The sequence below is a fragment of the Peromyscus leucopus genome, chromosome 1 (assembly GCF_004664715.2).
Source record: "Peromyscus leucopus breed LL Stock chromosome 1, UCI_PerLeu_2.1, whole genome shotgun sequence".
NCBI lineage: Eukaryota > Metazoa > Chordata > Mammalia > Rodentia > Cricetidae > Peromyscus > Peromyscus leucopus.
Genome location: NC_051063.1, coordinates 118,582,041 through 118,604,214, shown reverse-complemented (window position 1 = coordinate 118,604,214; position 22,174 = coordinate 118,582,041). Strand labels below are relative to the sequence as shown.

General features: G+C 35.3%; 1 protein-coding gene across 1 annotated transcript; it reads right to left on the bottom strand.

Annotated features, from left to right (window-relative positions):
• Window positions 1-11,350: 11,350 nt before the first annotated feature.
• On the bottom strand, window positions 11,351-21,933 carry LOC114686441 (vomeronasal type-2 receptor 116-like). Its single transcript, XM_028861118.1, has 6 exons — window positions 21,734-21,933; window positions 17,481-17,760; window positions 16,294-17,097; window positions 15,380-15,607; window positions 14,830-14,953; window positions 11,351-12,270 (listed from the first exon to the last, which is right to left on the bottom strand). Exons 1-6 carry the CDS (start codon window positions 21,928-21,930, stop codon window positions 11,351-11,353), a joined length of 2,553 nt encoding a protein of 850 aa, XP_028716951.1. The 5' UTR covers window positions 21,931-21,933.
• Between the last annotated feature and the right edge of the window lie 241 nt (window positions 21,934-22,174).

Below are 22,174 nucleotides of genomic sequence, written 5' to 3'. Positions count from 1 at the left end.
TTGGACAGCTGAATTCAAAAAACAATTTCCAGAATTGAAAATCCTGAATCATGACAGGACACTAGTAGAATTCAGGTTTTTCTGGTACATGGACTACTCTTAACAAATATGAGGTTGAACTGTTGGCCTTGTGTGCATCATATGTCACAAATGAGTCTGTCTGGTATGCTAAGCCTATAGGCTGAAGATAATTATCCAACATGGCAGAGAATCCTCAGATGACTCCAGGCAGCTGGCTGTTTCTGTCAACTCAGTTTTTTTGGAGGCAGCTTGCGTGCACTTCCTGTTTATTTATTTTTTTCTTTTATTTTTTTCTTTTATTTTACAATACTATTCAGTTCTACATAACAGCCACAGATTCCCTTGTTCTCCCCCTTCCTGCGCCCCTCCCCTTCCCCCAGCTCACCCCCATTCCCACCACCTCCAGATCAAGGCCATCCCCGAGGACTGAGATCGACCTGATAGACTCAGTCCAGGCAGGTCCAGTACCCTCCTCCCAGACTGAGCCAAGCGTCCCTGTATAAGTCCAAGGTTTCAAACAGCTATCTCATGCAGTGAGCCCAGAACCTGGTACCACTGCCTAGATGCCTCCCAAACAGATCAAGCCAATCAACTGTCTCACCTATTCCGAGGTTCTGATCCAGTTGGGGGCCCCTGAGACTTTGGTTCATAGTTCATGTGTTTCCATTCATTTGGTTATTTGTCCCTGTGCTTTATCCAACCTTGGTTTCAACAATTCTCGATCATATAAACTCTCCTCTTTCTCACTAATTAGACTCCCAGTGCTCCACCTGGGGCCTAGCCGTGGATGTCTGCATCCAGATTTCTCAGTCCTTGGATGGGGTTTGTGGCACAACTATTAGGGTGTTTGGCCATCCCATCACCAGATTAGGTCAGTCCCGGCTGTCTCTCGGCCATTGCCAGCAGTCTTTTGTGGGGGTATCTTTGTGGATTTCTGTGAGCCTCTTCAGCACTTTGTTTCTTCATTTTCTCATGTGGTTTTCATTTACCATGGTCTCCTATTCCTTGTTCTCCCTCTTTCTTCTTGATCCAGGTGGGATCTCCCGCTCTCTTTCCCTCGACCCTAGCCAATCATTGCTCCCACTCATGTCCAGGCTGTTCATGTAGATCTCATCCATTTCTCCCTCATTGGGTGATCCGCGTGTCTTTCTTGGGGTCCTGTTTTACAGGTAACCTCACTGTTGATGTGAGTAGCAGTCCAGTCATCCTTGTTCCACATCTAGTATCCTCCTATGAGTGAGTACATACCATATTTGTCTTTCTGAGTCTGGGTTACCTCACTCAGGATGATGTTTTCTAGATCCATCGTTTGCCTGCAAACCTCATTATGCCATTGTTTTTCTCAGCTGAGTAGTATTCCATTGTGTATATGTGCCACAATTTATTTATCCATTCTTCAGTTCAAGGGCATTTAAGTTATTTCCAGGTTTTGACTATTACAAACAATGCTGATATAAACATAGCTGAGTAAGTGCTCTTGTGGTATGATTGAGCATTTCTTGGGTATATGCCCAAGAGTGGTATAGCTGGATCTTGGAGGAGATTGATTCCCAATTTTCTAAGAAAGCGCAATATTGATTACCAAAGTAGTTGTACAAGCTTGCATTCCCACCAGCAGTGAAGGAGAGTTCCCCTAGCTCCACATCCTCTCCAGCATAAAGTGTCCTCAGTGTTTTTGATCTTAGCCATTCTGACAGGCGTAAGGTGGTATCTCAGAGTTGTTTTGATTTGCATTTCCCTGATGATTAGTGATGTTGAGCAATTCCTTAAATATCTTTCAGCCATTTGAGTTTCCTCTGTTGAGAATTCTCTGTTTAGTTCTATAGCCCATTTCTTAATTGGACTATTGGTCTTTTTGATGTCTAATTTCTTGAGTTCTTTATATATTCTGGATATCAGTCCTCTGTCAGTTGTGGGGTTGCTGAAGATCTTTTCCCATTCTGTAGGCTGTCGCTTTGCCTTGTTGACTGTATCCTTTGCTCTACAAAAGCTTCTCAGTTTCAAGAGGTCCCATTGATTGATTGTTTCTCTCAGTGCCTGTGCTACTGGTGTTATATTTAGGAAGTGATCTCATATGCCAATGCATTCAAGACTACTTCCTACTTTCTCTTCTAGCAGGTTTAGAGTAGCTGGATTTATGTTGAGGTCCTTGATCCACTTGGACTTAAGTTTTGTGCACTGTGACAGATATGGATCTATTGGCAGCCTTCTACATGTTGATATCCAGTTATGCCAGCACCATTTGTTGAAGATGCTTTCTTTTTTCTGATTATTTTTTATGGTAATATTTCCTTCTCTGGACTGTGAGAGAGTGGAAGATTTGATAGTTATAGTTATAGTTCTGTCTTCTTTTTCCTCAGCTCCTAGTCCATCCTCCCCACCACCCCAAACACCCAACTATATGGTCTGTCACAGTCTTAAAAAAAAAAAAGAACGTAAAAGAAAGAAATTAGTTAAAAATAAAATCAAGTCAAAAAAGCAGCCAATAAGACAAAAACAATAGTATGAACTAAGCAAAAAAGCAAAGTTACAGAAAATATAATGTATCTTTATTTTTGCTTGCATAGGCCCAGTCCTGTATTGTGGTTAATAAACACAATGACATTGTTATGAGAACACTGACTTCCCAGTCCTGTGAAGGTGCCTACTCCAAATGTTTCTGGATTAGCTATGGGGCTTTGTCCTACCTTCCATTCTCCTGGCTTGGAATTTGTCTGGTTTGGACATATATGGGACTTGTGCATGTTTTTACCATCTCTGTGAGTTCATATGTGTATCAACCCTGTTGCATCTGAAAGATGTAGCCAGAAAGTTTCCTGTTGTCCACCAGCCCCATAGCTGCTCAGCCCCAAGTAAACACACAGAGGCCTTTAAAAATTACGGACTTTATTGCCCATGGCAGGACTGTTGCTAGCTAGTTCTTATATCTTAAATTAACCCATTTATATTAATCTATGTTTTTTCACATCTGTGGTTTTACCGGTATGTTGGCATGCTGTTCATTGGGTGGCAGGCTGATGTCTCTCTGTCTCTGCCTTTCTTCTTCCTGTCTCTCTCTTGGATTTCCTGCCTGGTTATAACCTGTCTCACCATAGGCCAGAGCAGCTTCTTTATTAACCAATAATACCAATTCATATTCACAGCACACCAAAAGACATCGCACAGCAGAAAGATACTTTTTCCCTGGAGTCATTTCTCACTGTTGGCTCTTAGAATCTTTCTGTGTCCTCTTCTTCATAATGCCCTGAGCAGTAAAGTGAGGGATTTTATAAAGAAATCTCATTTAGGTGTAAATGATACAATGTCCTTCAGTATCTAAACAATTATACCACATTTTAAAATCACTTCTTTTTAAGAATTTCATATATGTACTCAGTGTAATATGATCATATCTAATTCCACATGCAACATTCTTACAACTTTTCAAAATGTCTGTATCCCAAATTTTGGTTTGTGTATTGATAATCAAGTATGACTAGTTAGTGATTCATTGTTCATGTATGTGAGGCTTGGGATTCATATCAGTAGCCAAATTCAAAAAAGGAATGATTATTCTCCCCCTTGGAACTATTCACCATCAACAGCTTGTCTTTAAGAATGAGACTTGAAGACCAACCCAATCTGAGTCAGAAGTTAGGCTGGTATGGTCTTATGCATATTTGGGCAGCCACCACACCTGTAAATGTCATGTCATGTCAAGAAGACAGTGTATCAAAAAATATATCCTATCATCCAGCTCTTCAATATTTCTCCATCCTTTCCCACAGTATTTATTAAGCCTATGTTATGATTGTTTTAAATAGATATCCTCCTGGATGTTTTTCAGAAAATTGGGGATAAAGTTGGCTCAAGACCCAGCAATACCACTTTTGAGCATATACACAAAAGATGCTCAAACATACAGCAAGGACATAAGCTCAACTAAGCTCATAGAGGAATTATCCATAATTCATATTCTAAAACCTAGAAATAGCCTAGATGACCCTCAACTGAGGAATGGATGAAGAAAATGTGGTACATTACTCAGCAGTGAAAAATAATGACATCATGAAATTTGTTGGCAAATGGGTGGAACTGTAAAAAATCATCCATAACATTGTGTCACCCAGTATGTTTTTACATGTTTCAGTTTGTCGAATTTAGAGAACAGATTGAGTTTTGAAGATCCCTGTGCTATTTTCCATAGCTGGTTCTAATCAACTCCTGTGAGGTAACCTAGAGCCAGAAAGACAAACATGGCATGTATTCACTCATAAGTGGATATTAGAATAAAAAAAAAAGATAACCAGGCTACAATTCACAACCCTAACCTGTCCAGCAGGCCAGGTTATTAGGTAAGACCCGAGGATGCACCTCCTGAAAAACCAATGGGGGCGAGAGAGAAAGGAGAATAAGCACGTCAAAAGGACAGAGTCAGTCTGAGTTGCGTCAAGGTCTCGTATATTGCAAGGGGAAGTAGGCTTATATACACTGATGTATAGGAGAAGTGAATAGGGGAAGGGAGGGGCATGGAAAGTTTCTGAAGAATAGAAGAATAGGATCAGGGTGAGGTCTCTTCTGAAGAATAGGATCAGGGCAAGGTCTCTTTGGTTCAAAGCTTGTGCAACTGACCAACCTGAACACGTTCCAGGAAGTTATTCTAAAAGTATATTAATCTAAAGGTACATTTTGTGGTTTTTCCGGGAGTTATTGTTTTTGTAACTTAGTAACGGTTGTCAAAGGTGTAGTTACATCAGATCATCCAAGCAAGAAAGGTCAGAGCGCAGTCATCCAACTTTAGGCTCCCAACACAACCCCAGAGAAGCAAGGTAAAAAGGAGGACCCTAAGAAGGACAGGCATGAATTGCCCCAGGAAGGGGAAATTGTTAATGTCTCCTGGATAAACTGTAAGGGGAGTTGATGGCAGATGGATACATAAGGGATTGAGATGGCCAAGTTGGGGGAGGGGTGGAGACGGAGAACAATGAAAGAGATATCTTGATAGAGGAAGACATTATGAGGTTACAAAGAAACCTATTGCTAAGAAAATCATCAGAAACCACAAGGACGTTACCAGCTAGGACTCTTAGCATTAGTGGAGTGGGTACTTGAACTAACCATCCTCTTTAATCAGATTGGTGTCTAGCCTAACTATTATCATAGAACCTACATTCAGTAAGTGATGGAAGCAGATGCAGAGACTAGTAGCCAAACAATGGGCTGAGCTCCTAGTGTTCTGTTGAGGAGAGGGAGAAAGGATGATAAGAGAAAGGGGTGACAAAATCATGTAGTAGAAAATCACAAAGACAGTTGAACTAAGCTAGTGGAAGATAATGAACTCTGGACTGACAGCTGGGGAACCTGCATGGGACTGAATTAGGCTGTCCTAATGAGGGTACAATTTGTGTGGCTTGATCTGTTTGTAGGTCCCTTGGCAGTGAGACTAGGACTTATGACAGGGACATGTCCTAGCCTTTTGGGGCAGATCCCTTATGGTATGATGCCTTGGGTAACCTTGATGCAGTGTGGAGGGGCTTGGTCCTGACCCAACTTGGCATACCAGGCTGTATTGTCTCTGCAAGTGAGGCTTTATCCCCTATAAGAGTGAATGGGGGTGGAAAAGCAGGAGAAGGGGAATGAGGGGGAATTGTGGTTGGTATATAAAATAAAAAATAAAAAAAAATATGATAATATAACAAAAATTCTCCCATCTCTCTTGGAAATAAACATGGCAAGATACACACCCAAGAGTATCCACCAGCTGTATATACATGCAAAGGCTTTATATTTTGAGGGTTCCTGCATCTTGGCTTAGAAATCACACAATCATATCCATCATATATTTAGGAGAGGATCGCTGGTAGATCCTGAAAAGTTAGCTGACTAGTCACATCAAGCCATGACAAACAAAAGGACAGAGTAAAGAACTACTAGGATTATTTAATAAATTGTTTATTAGAGTGAAAGAGCAACTGTGTCATCACAGACATTGATTAGAACAAGTTGTGAGAAATAACACAAGAATTTTAAAAACTCCATCTGTTCTCTAATTTTGTCAAACTGAAAGCATGTACAAACATGCTGGATGACGCAGATGATATGGATAACCAACACATGTTTATTGTACAGTGTACAGTCCCAACCATTTCTGATATTGGAATGGGGCTTCAAACAGTAAGGCAGGGAGAACAGACTCCTTTTGCCACATGTTTTAGTTAAGTTTCTGTTGCTATGAAGAGGCACCATGACGACAGCAACTTTTAAAATGAAAAGAAGTTAATTGTGGTGACTTACATTTTTAGAGGTTCATTCCATTATCCTCATGCTGTGACATGCCAATGTGCAGGCATACATTGTATAGAAGTAGCTTAGGCCACTGTCTTGCAGGCCACCCGAGGTCATTTGTGACACTGGGAATAGCTTGAATATAGGAGGACACTAAACCCATCCCCACAGTGACACACATCCTCCAACATGGCCAACACTTACTCCAACAAGGCTATATCTCTTAATAGTGCCAGTTCCTTTGGAGGCCACGTTTTTCAAACCACCACATCATGTTATTAGACACAGAGTTCAAGGGCTTTATTAAGAAAATTGAGTAATACTCTATTGTCTAGATATAACATATTTTCTTAAATCATTCATCCATTGGTAGACATCTAGCCTGTTTTCTATGTCTGGCTCATATGAACATTGCAGCAATGAACAGAGACGATTACTCTGTAGTAGGATATACAGCCCCTTGAATATGTTCCCAAGAAGAGTTTTATGTTTTATTTTTTTATTTCACATTTCTTTTATTGTGTGAGCCATTTTTTCACTATATAATCTTAATGACCTAGTGTTCTCACTTATATTCCATCCACTCTTAGTGAGGCATTCCTCTGAATTTTTTTGTTTAAAGTCCTTAATTTTCCATTTAATTTATTATTTCATTTTGTTATTTTCCCCAGAAGTACAATATCTTTTTTTAAATTCTGTTTTGCTATCTTAAATTATTTTCATTAATTATTTCAGATATTTATATTTTTATGATTTCATTTTTTGAATTTATCTGTATCCTCTTTGAGTTTGTTGATTATACTTATCATACATATTTTGAAATCATTGTCTAGTATTTTTAGTAAGGCTCAAAATACTAGACCTGTGATGCCATCTCTCTAGCTGTTCTCTTCTCATGCTATCTCCATTTCACCATGATTACCCTAAGAGCTAAGGTTTTAAAGTATTAAAGTTTAGGAAAGAAATGAATTTCAATCATATTGTTTTAAGTCCACATCACATGTATCAATTTTGGTGCAATAAAAAAGGAAAGATTGTTTGTTACATTATAATAACATATATGAAAATTCATGAATTTCCTTCAAAAATAGTTTATACACAAAATAACATATGGTAATCTCAGTCACTATGTGCCCAATGTTTTCCAGTTCAAAAAGGCAGTAATATAAAGAATACCTCCTGAGTAGAGAAATCCGCAACAATGCTTAAAGAAGTTTCCAGTCTTGGTGCTACAAGAAATTACTTGGCAGAATTACCTTAAGCATGGAAATGTTTAATTTTTTTGATTGCTCTAACGGACAGTTTGTCTTGATTGGGAAGTCATGTGACAGGATCATGAGGCAGCCAGTTAAACCATATCTGTAGACAAGAAACTGACAAATATGATTGCTGCTGCTCAGCTTATGTTCTCCATTTTATTCAGTTCTGGAAACAAGCCAATGAAGTGTTGCCTCCTACACCATTCAGTCTAACATAAACGAATCCATATAGAAAATACTGAATAGATATTGTTGGCATTTTCTTATAATATTTACTATAACTCCCATCCAGGTGACAATCAGCATTAATAGCTATAACCACCTTGGTTTTTTAGTAAAGTTCCTTTGCCTAAATAAGATCCTTCAATCTACATTAAAATTAAACCTTAAAAGATAACATCCTCTAGTACCCACCAGCTGTACAGGCTAGCAGAAATTTTTTGATTGGAGTCTATCATCTATCTGGGCTAAGAAATTCAACACTCAAAGATTCCATACACCCTGGTCATGATCCATTTTAGACCCTGAGAAGGAATGTTGCTGGTTATATCAGGGCATGTCAAAGAAAAGGTTGGAGGAAAGAACTTCTGGGATGATTTGATGAACAGTCTACTATAGGAAAAGTGTGACGCTGTTATAAGAGACACTGACTAGAACAAATTACAGGAGATAACAGAGGGATCTTCAAGACCCAGGCTATCCTTTTGTCTCAACAAAGTGAAAGCATGTACAAATATACTGGAAGACATGGATGGTGTGGAATACCATGTCATTCTGGATGTCAATTTTACAGGCCCAGGCATCCTGATACTAGACAGGCATATCAAAAAGTGAGCAAGGGACACTAGACTCCTTTAAGCATATTATTAACATACAATGTTAAAGAATTTTAGTAAGAAACTTGATACCTTGATTGAAGAGAAAATCTGGAGGATAAAATAATACCCACAAGTTCACACCATGCCAGTAGTAATTATGTATTTTCTGCACATCTCATGAAATCCTAAACTCTATGTAGAAGCCTTCTTCTTGCTAAGGAAAATAAATCCATCTTCAAAATGAATGACACTTTCCTATGATTTCTTGGTTTTAGCCAAAACATAGGAGTCAGTATGTAGTATCTTCATGGGTGAGGTCCAATCTTCAAAGTGAGTATCTAATATAAGTAAGAATAACTCAAATTTGGAGTTAAGAGTAAAGTTTAAACTGAGTTAGAAATCATACAAGTTCAAGTCTGGAAAAGGATAAATATCTGATTCTCTTCCTACAATATGAAAGGACAAATGTGTAACAAATTACTTCTCCCTATGAAGCCTCTCTGGGCAATAAGAAATTCAGGTTCCTTTATTGTACATGTTTATGCCTGAAACTTTGCTCACTATATAAGTGAAAGGACACAAAGTGGCATTTTTACTAGCATGAGAACAATTTTTCCCTTGCTTCCTAACATTATGGTTCAACATTAGGATCTTAAAAGAACTCCTTAATTATTATGTCATGCCTGAAACAGCCCATATTTTGCCTCCTATTATACCCCAGGGTCAATACTGATCACTTTGCTCATTAGTTTTTGGTTATATCATCTTTCCCATTCTTTTTCTGGGTAGGATATTTAGACAATGGGAAGTGATTAAATGTACTACATCCTTCTCCATACATCTTCCCCAATATATTTTTTGTATGTCTTCATTTCAACTTATTTACTTTGTTTTTTGGCAACTAATAATGGCCCCCAGCATTTCTAATATGTATGTGGGAACATTGGAACACTAGAAGTCTTCAAATTATATAGTTACTCCATAGTATCATCATTTGTACCATCTCAAGTTTTATATATATATATATATATATATATATATATATATATATATATACTTTCACATAGAAAAAAAGGTTTAATTAAAGATCTTAAACTAATAACTATAATATACAGTGGGATGACATGCTACAGACCCCACTTATGGCTCTGTATTGATGCTTTAGTATATCTGAGCTCATATGTGTCTTGCTTAGTTGATTTCAAAGGTGTTTTTTTCTCTTTGTGTCTTCCTACTCATGTGATTCTCAGAATCTTTCTGCCTCCCCTTCTGGGGTGATTCCATGAGTTGTGACAGTAGGGATTTAATGGAGACCTTCAATATATACCATTTCTCAACATAAAGTACAGCTGTGGTTCTCTGCATCTGTTCCCATCTGCAACCAGAGTAAGCTTCTGTGGTGAAGATGGGATCAGACACTGATCTGTGAGTATAGCAGTTTATCCTTATGAATCATTTTATTTTTCTTCTTTTTAGACTAGTAGTGATTTGTTTTGCCCTTGGTTTCTATGCTATATAGTCTTTGGTTCTTGGGTACCCAAACAGTGTCTGATGTTGGTTTCTTCTCCTTTAGTGGGCCTTGCTCAAGTAAGACACTGGTTCAATATTACCAGAAATTCTCTGCCATCATTGCTATACTATATTTTGCAGGCAGGAAAGAGAGTAGGTCAAAGGACTCCTCATTGTGACAATGAATGGGTCTCTGCCTCTTATGCCTGCTCTTGCATCTCTTTTCATCATGTTGGTTTCCTTGTCCAACCTGATATTGTATGTTTTGCTTCATATTATTATATTTTATTTTGTCATATTTGATTGTTACCTCTTAGAACCCTGTTTTTTTTTCTACTGAGAGATAGAAGGGAGTGGATCTGAAAGGTAGGGTGGGAAGGGAGAAACTGGAAGGAATAGTTTGAGGGAAAATTACAATGAAGATACAATTTATGAGAAAAGAACCTATTTTCCATAAAAAAAATTCAAAAGAAAAACAGGAAAAACTTTTTTAAAAACGTGTGCTTCCTAGTATAAATTACCACGATAATATGCAGATAATTTTATACCTAATGGGATACAACCACTGCTTTCTCATCATTTCTGAATTTCCTTTGCAAATATTGGGGATACTAGGACACTATGACTTTTCTTTAATACTCCAATTGTTAAGGGAGAATGATTTTTGAAACCTAACAATTTCTAAGTTAGAACACAAGGTGTTTATTTTTTCTAATCAGTAATTGCAAATGCCTTTAGTCCTAGCACTTTGGAGATAGAGACATGCAAATCTCTGAATTTGAGGCCAGCTTGGTCTACAGAGTGCATTCCAGGACAGCCAGGGTAACAGAGACAATCCTCCCTCAAAATCCCAAAACAAAATTGCTTTTGGTTGAATGATAATAACCTCACTTACCCCTTGTACTTTCCCAGCCTTTAGCTCCTCCCAAGTTCCCTCCCTCTCACTCATGTCATAACCTTATTCTCAAGGTGATAGCATCTTAATTTTAATATCTTTTGTTCCATGTGGTTGTGTGTCCTGTAAATACAGACCACTGATTCCCCACTAAAAAGACTCAACTACTTTCATGTTACTTCTTCTTTATCCCTTATCAAAACAAAGAGTGTCTTCATTTAAAAACATATCCATGCAATCACCCACTATAATTATTTATTTTGGAGCACAACATAACATATAATTTATAGTGAAAAAATGACATTAGAAGTTAATATATAAAATTCTGAATAATTCACAGATATTACACTTTCAATTATACACATGGAAATATATAAGGAAAGCTACATTGCATATGAAGAAATGTCTCAACAAATTTCGATCTGTGAGAACTGAGGTCTAGGTCAGTTTTAGTAATATAATATGTAGTTTATATTTTACATTTGTTCATGAGACAAATTGCATATTTTGAACTAAAATTAGATGATAAAAATGTCAGTGAATTCTTTTTGGAAACTATTGCCTAGGAAACATATTAGTATGACTTAATGAGTATTTTCAATTTTACAATGCACATTCCTGAACTTTTGAAAAGAATTTTTCTCAGGTCTAAACAAAATAATGAAGCACTTTGGGGCAAAGATGCAAAGAAGCAGCCCTGCACTGGAGGCCAAAATACAGAACACCTCCACAGCCACCATAGCCTTCCCCTTGGTGCTGTGGTAGACAGGAAGGAAGGTGATCCAGACACTGCAGAAAACCAGCATGCTGAATGTCAGGTACTTGGCTTCATTGAATGTGTCAGGCAGATTTCTGGCCAAGAATGCTGCAGTGAAACTTCCCATGGCAATGAACCCCAAGTACCCCAGGACACAATAGAAGACAAAAATTGACCCTATGTTACAGACAATCAAAATATGGCCTTTTTCAGCATACACATCAGCCTCAACAAATGGAGGATAAGTGCCCAGCCAGATCCCACATAGAATCATTTGAATCATGGTACAAATTGGAATGATGAGTTTAGGAGCCCCTGACACAAGCAACCACCTCATCCTTCTACCTGGAGTAGTAACTTTGAAGGCCAGTACTACTGTAATTGTCTTCGCCAAGACAGCAGAAGCAGCCACTGTGAACACTACTGCAAATATTGTCTGCTGCATGAAGCATGTGGCCATATTGGGTTGGCCAATGAAGAGCAAGGAACAGAGAAAGCAAAAGATGAGGGAGATGAGTAGAACATAGCTGAGAGTTCGGTTATTTGCCTTGACAGTGGGAGTGTCCTTGTGCTTCAAAAAGACACCAAGTATTATAGCTGTAAGAATAGAAAAACACAGAGCCAAGCAGGCTAGAGACATTCCCAAGAGATCTTCATAACCCAGAAACGTCACAACTTTTTTGAGACAGTGTATTCCTCCAGGGTTGGCATACTGATCTTCTGAGCATTTCACACAGTGATTCATGTCTGGTACAGAAATAAAGTAACACATCAGATTTAATATTTGTTGGTTATTCATAAAACATATTCTACTAATGTATTAGAATTTTTTGTCAAATTAGCCTTGTCTTTGGTATTTGAATATTGTTTAAGAAATAATAGTGACTCCAAAATCTCTTGTCCCCATGAAAATAGTGCAAATTAATAATTCATATTTTCATGCATATAATAAGACATTTTCATTTCTTTGCCAGAAGTGATTAGCCTGCCAGAGAATATTCATGCTTCCATAATAAAATTTGTTAGTGAGGATAATATAGTAATACCTATTTATTCTTAACATTCCTGTATTTTATGAAATGCAAGATCATAAAACCCACTTATTTATCTGTATTTTGATCTGTCTATGACCTACAAGACAGGTACTACCTACCAATGTCCTCATGTAACTGCTTGTTTGTTGAAATAAAATGAACCTCATATATTACTTAAGTACTGCATGAACAGTGTTAGGGAAAGCAGAGGCTTCATAAACCTTTTAGCACCTATGGTCTCTACATAATAATATATCAAATTTGCTATTAGATTTCAATATATGAATTTTAGTAAGAACCAGTGTGGTGGTAATCTAATTGTACTGAAATATTATTTAACTGTATGTTAATAAATAAAGTTGTCCGGGGTCAGAGCTCAGAGCTAAAATCTCACCCTTCCTCCTGCTGTCCCAGCTTCGTGAAAAGAGACCTACTTCCTGTTTGTTCTTTTTTTTATAGTATGTTGTTCTGCCTTCTCATTGGTTGTAAACCCAAACACATGACTGCCTCGTCACTGTCTGAATGTACAGCCCCCTAGGTCTTAAAGGCATATGTCTCCAATGCTGCCTATATCCCTGAACACACAGATATCTATGGAATTAAAGGCGTGTGTCACCACCGCCACACTCTTGCTATGGCTCTAATAGCTCTGACCCCCGGACAACTTTATTTATTAACATACAATCAAAATAATATTTCAGGCCGGGCGTTGGTGGCGCACGCCTTTAATCCCAGCACTCGGGAGGCAGAGCCAGGTGGATCTCTGTGAGTTAGAGGCCAGCCTGGGCTACCAAGTGAGCTCCAGGAAAGGCGCTAAGCTACACAGAGAAACCCTGTCTCGAAAAAAAAAAGAAAAAAAAAATATTTCAGTACAATTAGATTACCACCACAAACCAGTACCTATTAGTTTTATGAATATCTGTAGTATTGGACTGTCAATACTCTCAATAGAAGTATTTTATTGAGAAAACAACATAAAAATGATGTTTTCCCATCTCTTAAGAACATAGATAAGGCACATAATAAAGGATAGAGGGAAGAGTTTCCTTCTACCCTACATAATGTAATTTGTGACTTCTGTGTTTAATTGAATGAATATAACAGAGAAAACTTGAAAGTAATAATATTATTCCAATAAAGAGCCTTTACATTCATGACTGTACATTCCTTACTAATTATTTACATTCTCTCATATTTTAATATGTGATATTATCTAAATTGTTGGGGAACATTATTATTTATCTTTTTTCTAATCATTTTATTAGTACTTGCTATAAAAATTTTATTTCTATATTTTAAAATACATATAAGCAATTACCAAAAATTTAAAATTATTAGTGTATTACTTTTGTATTCAACTACTCAAAAGAATATATTTAAAACACAATTTTCATTAATTTATTTTCCATTCAGAATTCCATACAACTTTTTTCTACAGTATTCAATCATTTCCCTAAAAAATGTTTAACATTTGAATGGAATTATTTGTTTCCGTACTCTTCAAGCATTTATACATTTATTATGTTCATATTGTATGGAGCAACTTACATTCTGGTTTGCAGATTAAATGAAACAAAACATTTTTATTTAGCTATGTGTCATCACTCAAGAAGAGCGTACTCCCAACTTTTAATTACCTGTTACATTAAACATAACATCACTATCCAATGTTCTATGAAAACCTTGTCACAAAGAAGATACCCCCACCTATTCAATTGAAAAGTTTAACTTGATACTTGTTTTCATAATGAAAATAAATTTTGATTTCCAATTCTATATGCCGGCCTGCAAACTCATGTATAGACTAGTTTGCAAATGAAAGTACAAACTATGAAGTGACTGCATTATCTACTGTAAGACACACTACAAAAAAACATGTCTCTCAAACATGATGCATCATTTATAATCATCTACAATTTATCAAAAACCTCATAGGGTAAATGAAAATAAGGATGTGCATCTCCCGTGTCTTAGAAAAGAAGAAATGTAAATGTACTGTACACAGCTGAATTTCAGGCAAAGGATAAATATTACAGTGATGTTTAGCACTCTTAATTAGTTTACAAAAGAAACTATTTTGTAGAGTTGCTAGAATAAGGTTTCAAAAATGTAGTTCAGGATACCTGCTGTACTACTTTTGGGTTGTTTTATTGATTCATTTAATTCTCCAATATGATTTATCTTATCAATTTCCATAAAAAACATTAAGATTCATTTAAAAATGGTAGAAATAAATTAATATGATAAATCTTTTGGTTTGCTATATACTTACCTGTCATGTTGGAAATTTCATTCTCTTGGCAAGGGGTACAATCAAAACAGCAGACTGCCTTCCCTTGCTGAGAGGATTTTCTGAATCCTGGACTGCAAGGCATATTGCATATTGAAGGTGGAGTCTGAGAAACATCATAAAAGGGACTATAAAGAAAAAGTTTACATACTTGGGAATAGTTACAGTGATTTAGAATACTGCACCATCGAAAAACATCATTTACACACATGCACTGAATAAAATGCACCATTTTTTTATTTTGTGATTACATATTGTAGATGTACTGTGATTTGTATAGTGAGAAAATTGTATTTACATATGTTTGTTTATTTTATATAATCTACATAATTTACATATCTATGGATACATAGATATATAAATATATAGATATATGAAAATTTATACTGCTGAAAAAATATATTCTCACATGAATGTGGGATGTGAGTTAGTGACTATATTTGAAAATATTCTAACCCATAAGGCTCAAGGCAATCTTGAGAATTTTGGTACTTATGGTGCATGTAGAGTTTTACAAGTAATACCAACACACCTGCCTAAGGTCTATGTTCCACTTTATCATCTCTTCAGACATATACAATTGTTGACCACGTGGCAAATGTTTGGAAAACTTTCCTACTTTCACCTTAAGTGCAACATTTGGCAGAAAATCCATAGTGTAGTGAATGTTGTAATCCACATCCCAGTTTTCTTTCTGGTTTATTTTCACTTGGTCTCCAACAGGGTTAATAAATTGTATGTTCTTCAGGAAATGAACCATCTGAAACATTTATTATTTTAGTTTCAATTATGCCTATGCATCTAGAACAGATATATGAAGTATAGACTGCCTCAACTTTCATTAATCTATCAATAAATGTGGCCTAATTCTTAGTATGTATATATTAGATTGAAAAATCCATATATGTGTAACAGTAACTTTATATTTTGAAAATACCAGCTACTCACTGAGGTTAATTCTTTAACACTTGCCCAATGAATGAGTAGTTAGACATTACCTACTTTATCTCTTATAAATGGTACCTGATATGTAATTGAGGTCATCTATATGTTAATAAATATGGAAGTATTCCTTGTTCTTATTTAGGGCATATTCACTTAATTAATCACCAATGTTTTGATCATTTAAATGCCAATTATTTTCTCCTGGGCTTAAATATTCATGAGAATCACTTTTATATGTTTCAGATATTTTAAACATGAGATGCATATGTGGTAGAAACGTTATGGGAAATATTGGCTTAGATCATGAAGATCTGGGTCTGTGTCAACGTTTTTTGCATTAAACTATATCACCAAAAAATTCACATGATATTCAGTACAACGGTACAAAAAATTGATTTATTGTTATACAAAAGACACTGGAATTCTTAGATAGAACACGTGTTGTCCATTAAGAAAATTATACCTATGATAATACATTAACTTCATTGAAATATGTATTACCTGCCAAGAGTCAAATTCCAGATTGTTCTCAGAATTGTTTGGCCACATGTATACTTCTTGCAACAGCATCTTATGGAGTGCTTGTGCCACAGCATGCACAGTATTGTAAAGGACATAACCTGTACCACTCACAGAAATTTCAAAATAATGTTTGAATAACCAATGCAATCGTGTTCCCATTGAACAATTCTTCAGATTCTTACAACCAAATGATGACAAAGAACAATTAAAATATAGCCAAGATAATTTAGAAAGGTGAATACCATTGTATTGGAAAGGGACTGCTGTTTTGAAAAATGTATTAAAACCAGATAATTCATGATGGTGATTTAAAAAAGTAAAGGTCCCATAGAAGGAATCAAGAAGGAATCTGTCATTTTGTGTGATCCAGTCCCACTGTTGGGTAGTAACCCATATTCTCTGAATGTATGCTAATTTGTAGAGTCTAAGACTGAATTGTAGATAAGAGTCTTTGTCTCCATAAATGATAACAACTTTTGCTGATGACATTGTGATCTCATTATAATACATGTTTGCATTTTTCTGGAATAATATTTTGTCCTCCACAATAATATGCACAAAGGCTAAGCACACACTATTTCTTTGCATCTCTTTTCTCAATTCCAGGAGAAACTCAAGTCCTAGGTCATCATCTGAAATGATTGCTCCAACCCAGTTCCACCTGAAATATACCACCAAAGACACCATGGCCAAGGCCAGAGATGTGTCCTTAGGAGCCATCTGGTAGAGATGTGGAAACTGTTCACGTCTGCTCAGGAGAGGATGAAATGGCCCATAGTAAAGCTGAGTGTCAAAGAATATAAGCAATAAATTGAAGAAGGTGAAATGTATTATGAACAGTCTAAAACTACTTGTGCACATCAAAAGCTGGGAAAGTTAGAGTATGTGGTTTTCATCTCATTATTAAATCATATTTAATTTATTGTGAACATCATTCAAAGTAGTCATGAACTAAGTCTGCTAGTAAAACTGCACATTTCTGATGTTCTTGAAGTCTATTTGGGGTAAATTAATGGCATGTGCCTTTAAATTCAGCATATAATACATTAAATTCTGTGCTTTTAGTTAAACATAAATCCATTTTTTTTTTCATTTCACTCTGCATTGTTAGGAAAATCAGAATGGAAGGAGCCAGTTTTCATCAATACCAATCCACCCAACCTTACCTCTGGTCTATTTGTGATGTACAGGAGTGGTCCAAGAACAGCTGATGATAACCATATTGGTCCTGTAAGTACGATTAAATATCTTCTTTGATTTACACAGCGGTAGTTAGGAAGAATTTCACCAAATTTTGCAGATAACCTATTCATCCTCCAACCATCAAGTAGCCCACATTCAACTTTAACAAGCAGAGAAATGTTTGGCAGAATGTGAGTGTCCTTGTTGACATCTTCAAGTGCAAAATAAAGAGATAAAATCAAGTGGAAATTCTTAGCTGTCAACCTGAAAAGAGAGCAGAGATTTCATTAAGAATGGGCCCCTAACATGATAATATTATATCATAATAATAGTGTTTATATATTTAATGCCTATTTTCTTTTCCCATTGCTATGGTTACGCAAGTCTTGTTACTGTGCTCCATGAGAACGTGAGATCTCTGCAATTAAGTAAAGGTGTTTTAAAAAGGATTTGAGGTGGGAGTCATTCATGTGGGATGCTTTGATTTTTGAACTTTCATACAGTTTTGATCATTATCTGTGAGTATGATGAGAAAGAGATCCTAGAAGTCATTAAATCTAATTCTTTTATTTTAGAATGTTAATAAATAATATTCATGGAAAATAGGTAGGCTTTACAGTGATAATTTTAAAAATCAACAATGGACAAATGTATGCATCAGTTACAAATACAGGGAATGAGTAGCCAAATATATCTGTATCACCAGCAGTGAGCATCTTTTCAATTCATTTATTATTGCAGGCAGCATAATTATCCTTACTCTTTCTCTCTAATTCATGTACCCTTGCATCATTCCACTCATTTTGATACTGTATAATCCATGGTGATATGCTATTGATTATAACAATGACAATTTATTATGGGGACTGATCCTTCCCTTCACATGGTTCCTTAGATTATATCATTATGCATTTAATTTTTCTTCATGCACCTGAACATCTTGCTCATGGTCCTATATTCCTGTTTTTAAAAAAATCTGTATTTTTTCTAGTGTTCTTCCATTCTGTTGTGGGATATATAGATGTATAATGATGATGTCTCCAAGTTAAATGTGAACTCTCCAGTTAAAGCAGTAGTGTTATTATGCTGGGAAGTTAACCTTTCAAATAACAGAGATTTTAGCTTTCCAAATAAAGTTTTAGAATTTACACTTATTCTTCTTATGAAATCAAGTGCTCAATTTCCTTGAACTCTTATTATTCACTCATTTCATAATGTAAGATTTCAATATGAAATCTTTAAAGATTTAGTGGCATTAATGTAATATCTTGAAATGTAAAGAAGTAAAATACATCCAATAAGATACCCTTTCTTGCATCAGTCATTCAAATTACAAATTTTAGTGAATAATGGAAGCCAGAAAAATGTCTTTGCTTAGTCACAGAAATTCTGATTAGGAAAGTCATTGGAGGAGATGGCACATATGTGTTCTGATTTAAGACACCAGAAACAAAGAACTGCTAATTCAACTAAAAATTATAATAATCAGTACAGGAACAGAGTAGACAACAATACTTCTGAGGGACTGCATTTGTGAAAACTGTGAATGCAGTATATTAGTCCAGTATATTGAATAAATTCTTCAATTCAAGATTGGAACTCATACCAAATGTTTCATTTACATACTCTAAAATTTTTTCACAAAATTAATTTCTAATGTTCTACAAGGCCTGTGAAAACAAATATTGATGAGGTTTATCATATATCTGCATATGCCTCAGTTAAATATGTTTATGACAAACAATATTCACAGGACCATTTCCTCAGGGATCAAATACAAATGCAGTTACCCATTGGTAAATAATCTTTGAAAATGAAAGATATAAGCTAAAACAAAGAAAATGTTAAAGAATGATTTATGCAGTTACATATTCTAAATTGTGAGGATAAATGCAATCATTCCAAACATGACTCAGGTAATTATGAATACTAAATGTTAAATTTTGCTTATGGACAACAGAGGTTGAAAATGTTTTAAATTACATGTGTCGGATATAGGATTTTCTAGCAAAGATTTAGAATATTGTTAGTAAGTATTTAGGCAGAATGATTTTCCATAATACCAATAAAATTTCCATAAGATATACATCATATATATGTTTACATATATTATACATATATTTCTTGTATTATAACTGTGTTTTACAATTTCAAATTTAATTCTGTCACTATAAAATTAGATCTCAATTCAAAATTTCACAAAAACACATGTAGACAATTTTTGCATAATTATTTTTTTCTACAACTTCATTTTCTTTGTCTACTATTATGTTGTGCTTTTAATTATAATAGAAATGTCTCAATATTAGTATGAAAATACTAGCTATATTCTGAATAATGCATATTTTACAACATACTTCTATAATATTTTATAAAATAAATATAATCTTGGAAGAATATTAGATAAAAACCATTTTTAATGGGTATCCAGTTACATAGGGGAAAATCAAGGAAATGAGTGATACCATAGAGCTAATTTTTACCTCTGTTGTACTTATGTCTGCATAATCTGTTTCTTATCTTTACAAATATTCTACTAATTTTACCTAGAGAGATCACATCAATGATGACTGTGTCCATATGCTAGTGAGACTTAAGAAGATTTAAAAATAGGAATTGGAAATTTCTTCATGTCTACTCCCAAGAAGAGAGCTTCTGTCTAATTTTAAAAACAGTATATTCTCAAATTAGACAAATAACCAAACATTGCCTAAGTTGAGAAAGGATTTTCTCATTCAAAAACTTCTGATCCTTCTCATAGGCATTTTTCATATTTTTTTTGATATTTTTGACTCCTGAGTCATGTCTTTCGTGTTCCATTTCACTTGGAAAATAAGCCTTGTCATTGTAATAAATATGTGCTGTCACCTGGTAACATTCTTCATTGCCTTTCAAAATCATGGTTAGGTTTTCCACCTAAACCAGTTTCACTATAAGTTTAATTTTTTTTTTAACCTTGAAAATTTCTTTCATCTCCATGGTCCAAAACTTCCTCCTCTACTATGAATTCACCTTCATCCATATGCTATTAATAAATGAACACAAATTTTGCCTCTAACTATAAAACATCACTTACAGATAATACAATAAACATCTTGCACAGTGTTCATTAACAGTTATTTCGAGTGTTATTTGTGATAATTTGCTTAGGATGCTGCAGAAGACATTGCCACAATTTCCCAAACCAATGATCAAATCATCAATAATAAAATTGAATTATGGTCAAACATACACATCTAGACTGTGCATTTAGACTATATAAACACACGCTAAATAATTAAGGAAACAAGAAACACATGTGGAATAAGTGCCAGAGATTAAAGTTCTAAAGCAGAGATTCAAGAAAGGAAAATATGAAATCAGTAGAGAAAAAAGTGATCAAATTTGTGACTTTAATCACATTCTTTCAAATAGTTGTAGCTGCTATAGGCAACAACTTTCATACCAGCAATTGTCAAGGGTAATATGAAGTCACTATTTAGGGTGACATATCCTCCTTAACAGGTATACAAACTATATTCAGCAATTGTATAGATAGCTGTTATACATGAGATAGTTATAACTTAAAAAAGGAAATTGCATTGTCAATAAAAAGGAATGTAGCTATACATCTGATCAAGTGAAACAAAGATTAATGGAAATCATAAATTTACCACAGTGAACTATCTTTATATCCTATACTTGATTTCAGCGGGAGGAGTTATACAGCACAGCAGTTATGAAATGGTGCCATAAACAACATTTCCATAAAAGTGAAGTATTCTATTAAAAAATGTACCCATGATGCTGGACAGAAATACCAAAGACCTCTCTTCACAGGAATAGGACATTTCACCATGATGGAACACTAGCAGACTAAAGATAGAAAGTTTACTCAGCCTCAAAGAAATTTACTCATGACAGTGCTTTGGATTATGTTTCTCAGGAACATCACTTGACAGAACACAGTGGGGATTGCCAATATTCAGGAAATCACTCTAGAAGAAAGGTAGACAGGGGTTATCATTCAGCTTCCTACAAAAATTATGACTCTAAAAGAATGAACCAGATGACTCCTAAATCATCAGAAATTAGGAAATATTCAGCATAAAACAAAATAATATTGGTTATTTCCTAGATAGTAAGGTAGGGGAAAAAGAGAGAAAACATGGAGAATCACCATTTGCCTATATATAGACCTTCTATATAGTACTTATTTTGATAATCAATCAAAAATAAATGAATAAAAGGCACTTACTTTTCATCTAAATTTCTTTTGAAATGTTCATTATTCACATGACCATGCTTTGTGTAAATAGAAAAAAAACAATCAAAATATTTATCTCTACTCCATGATTCTAGGTTTTTGGTTCTCATAAAGCACCTGGGATCAGTTAAACTGCAGAAAAGGAAGGGAAGCTCCAAGACCAAGAAGAAAATTGTGAAGTAGAACATTTTTCTAATGTCACCAAATGAGAATCCTGGCAAAAAGAGTAGCAAGTAGTTAAATAGAAAACCACTTTCAAATGTTCCCGTACACCCATGAGTGTCTCTTTTTATTGCTGCAGCAAATTATGAGTGCATTTATGTTTCCCAATACCTTTTTCTTAGCTTATTGTTCCCTGGAGAAATCATAAGCATTATCATTCCTTGGGCTCTGCATCTGGGTGTTATGCCCAGGTGCAAGAAAATTTCAGTA

Excerpts from the sequence above, each read along its gene's own strand:
- LOC114686441 (XM_028861118.1), bottom strand. The coding sequence starts at position 21,930 with ATGTTCTACTTCACAATTTTCTTCTTGGTCTTGGAGCTTCCCTTCCTT. Across the intron at positions 17,098-17,480 it reads ACATCACAAATAGACCAGAG|CTTTACTATGGGCCATTTCA; the intron begins GTAAGGTTGGGT and ends TTTGACACTCAG. Across the intron at positions 14,954-15,379 it reads GGAACATAGACCTTAGGCAG|ACTCCACCTTCAATATGCAA; the intron begins GTGTGTTGGTAT and ends GATGTTTCTCAG.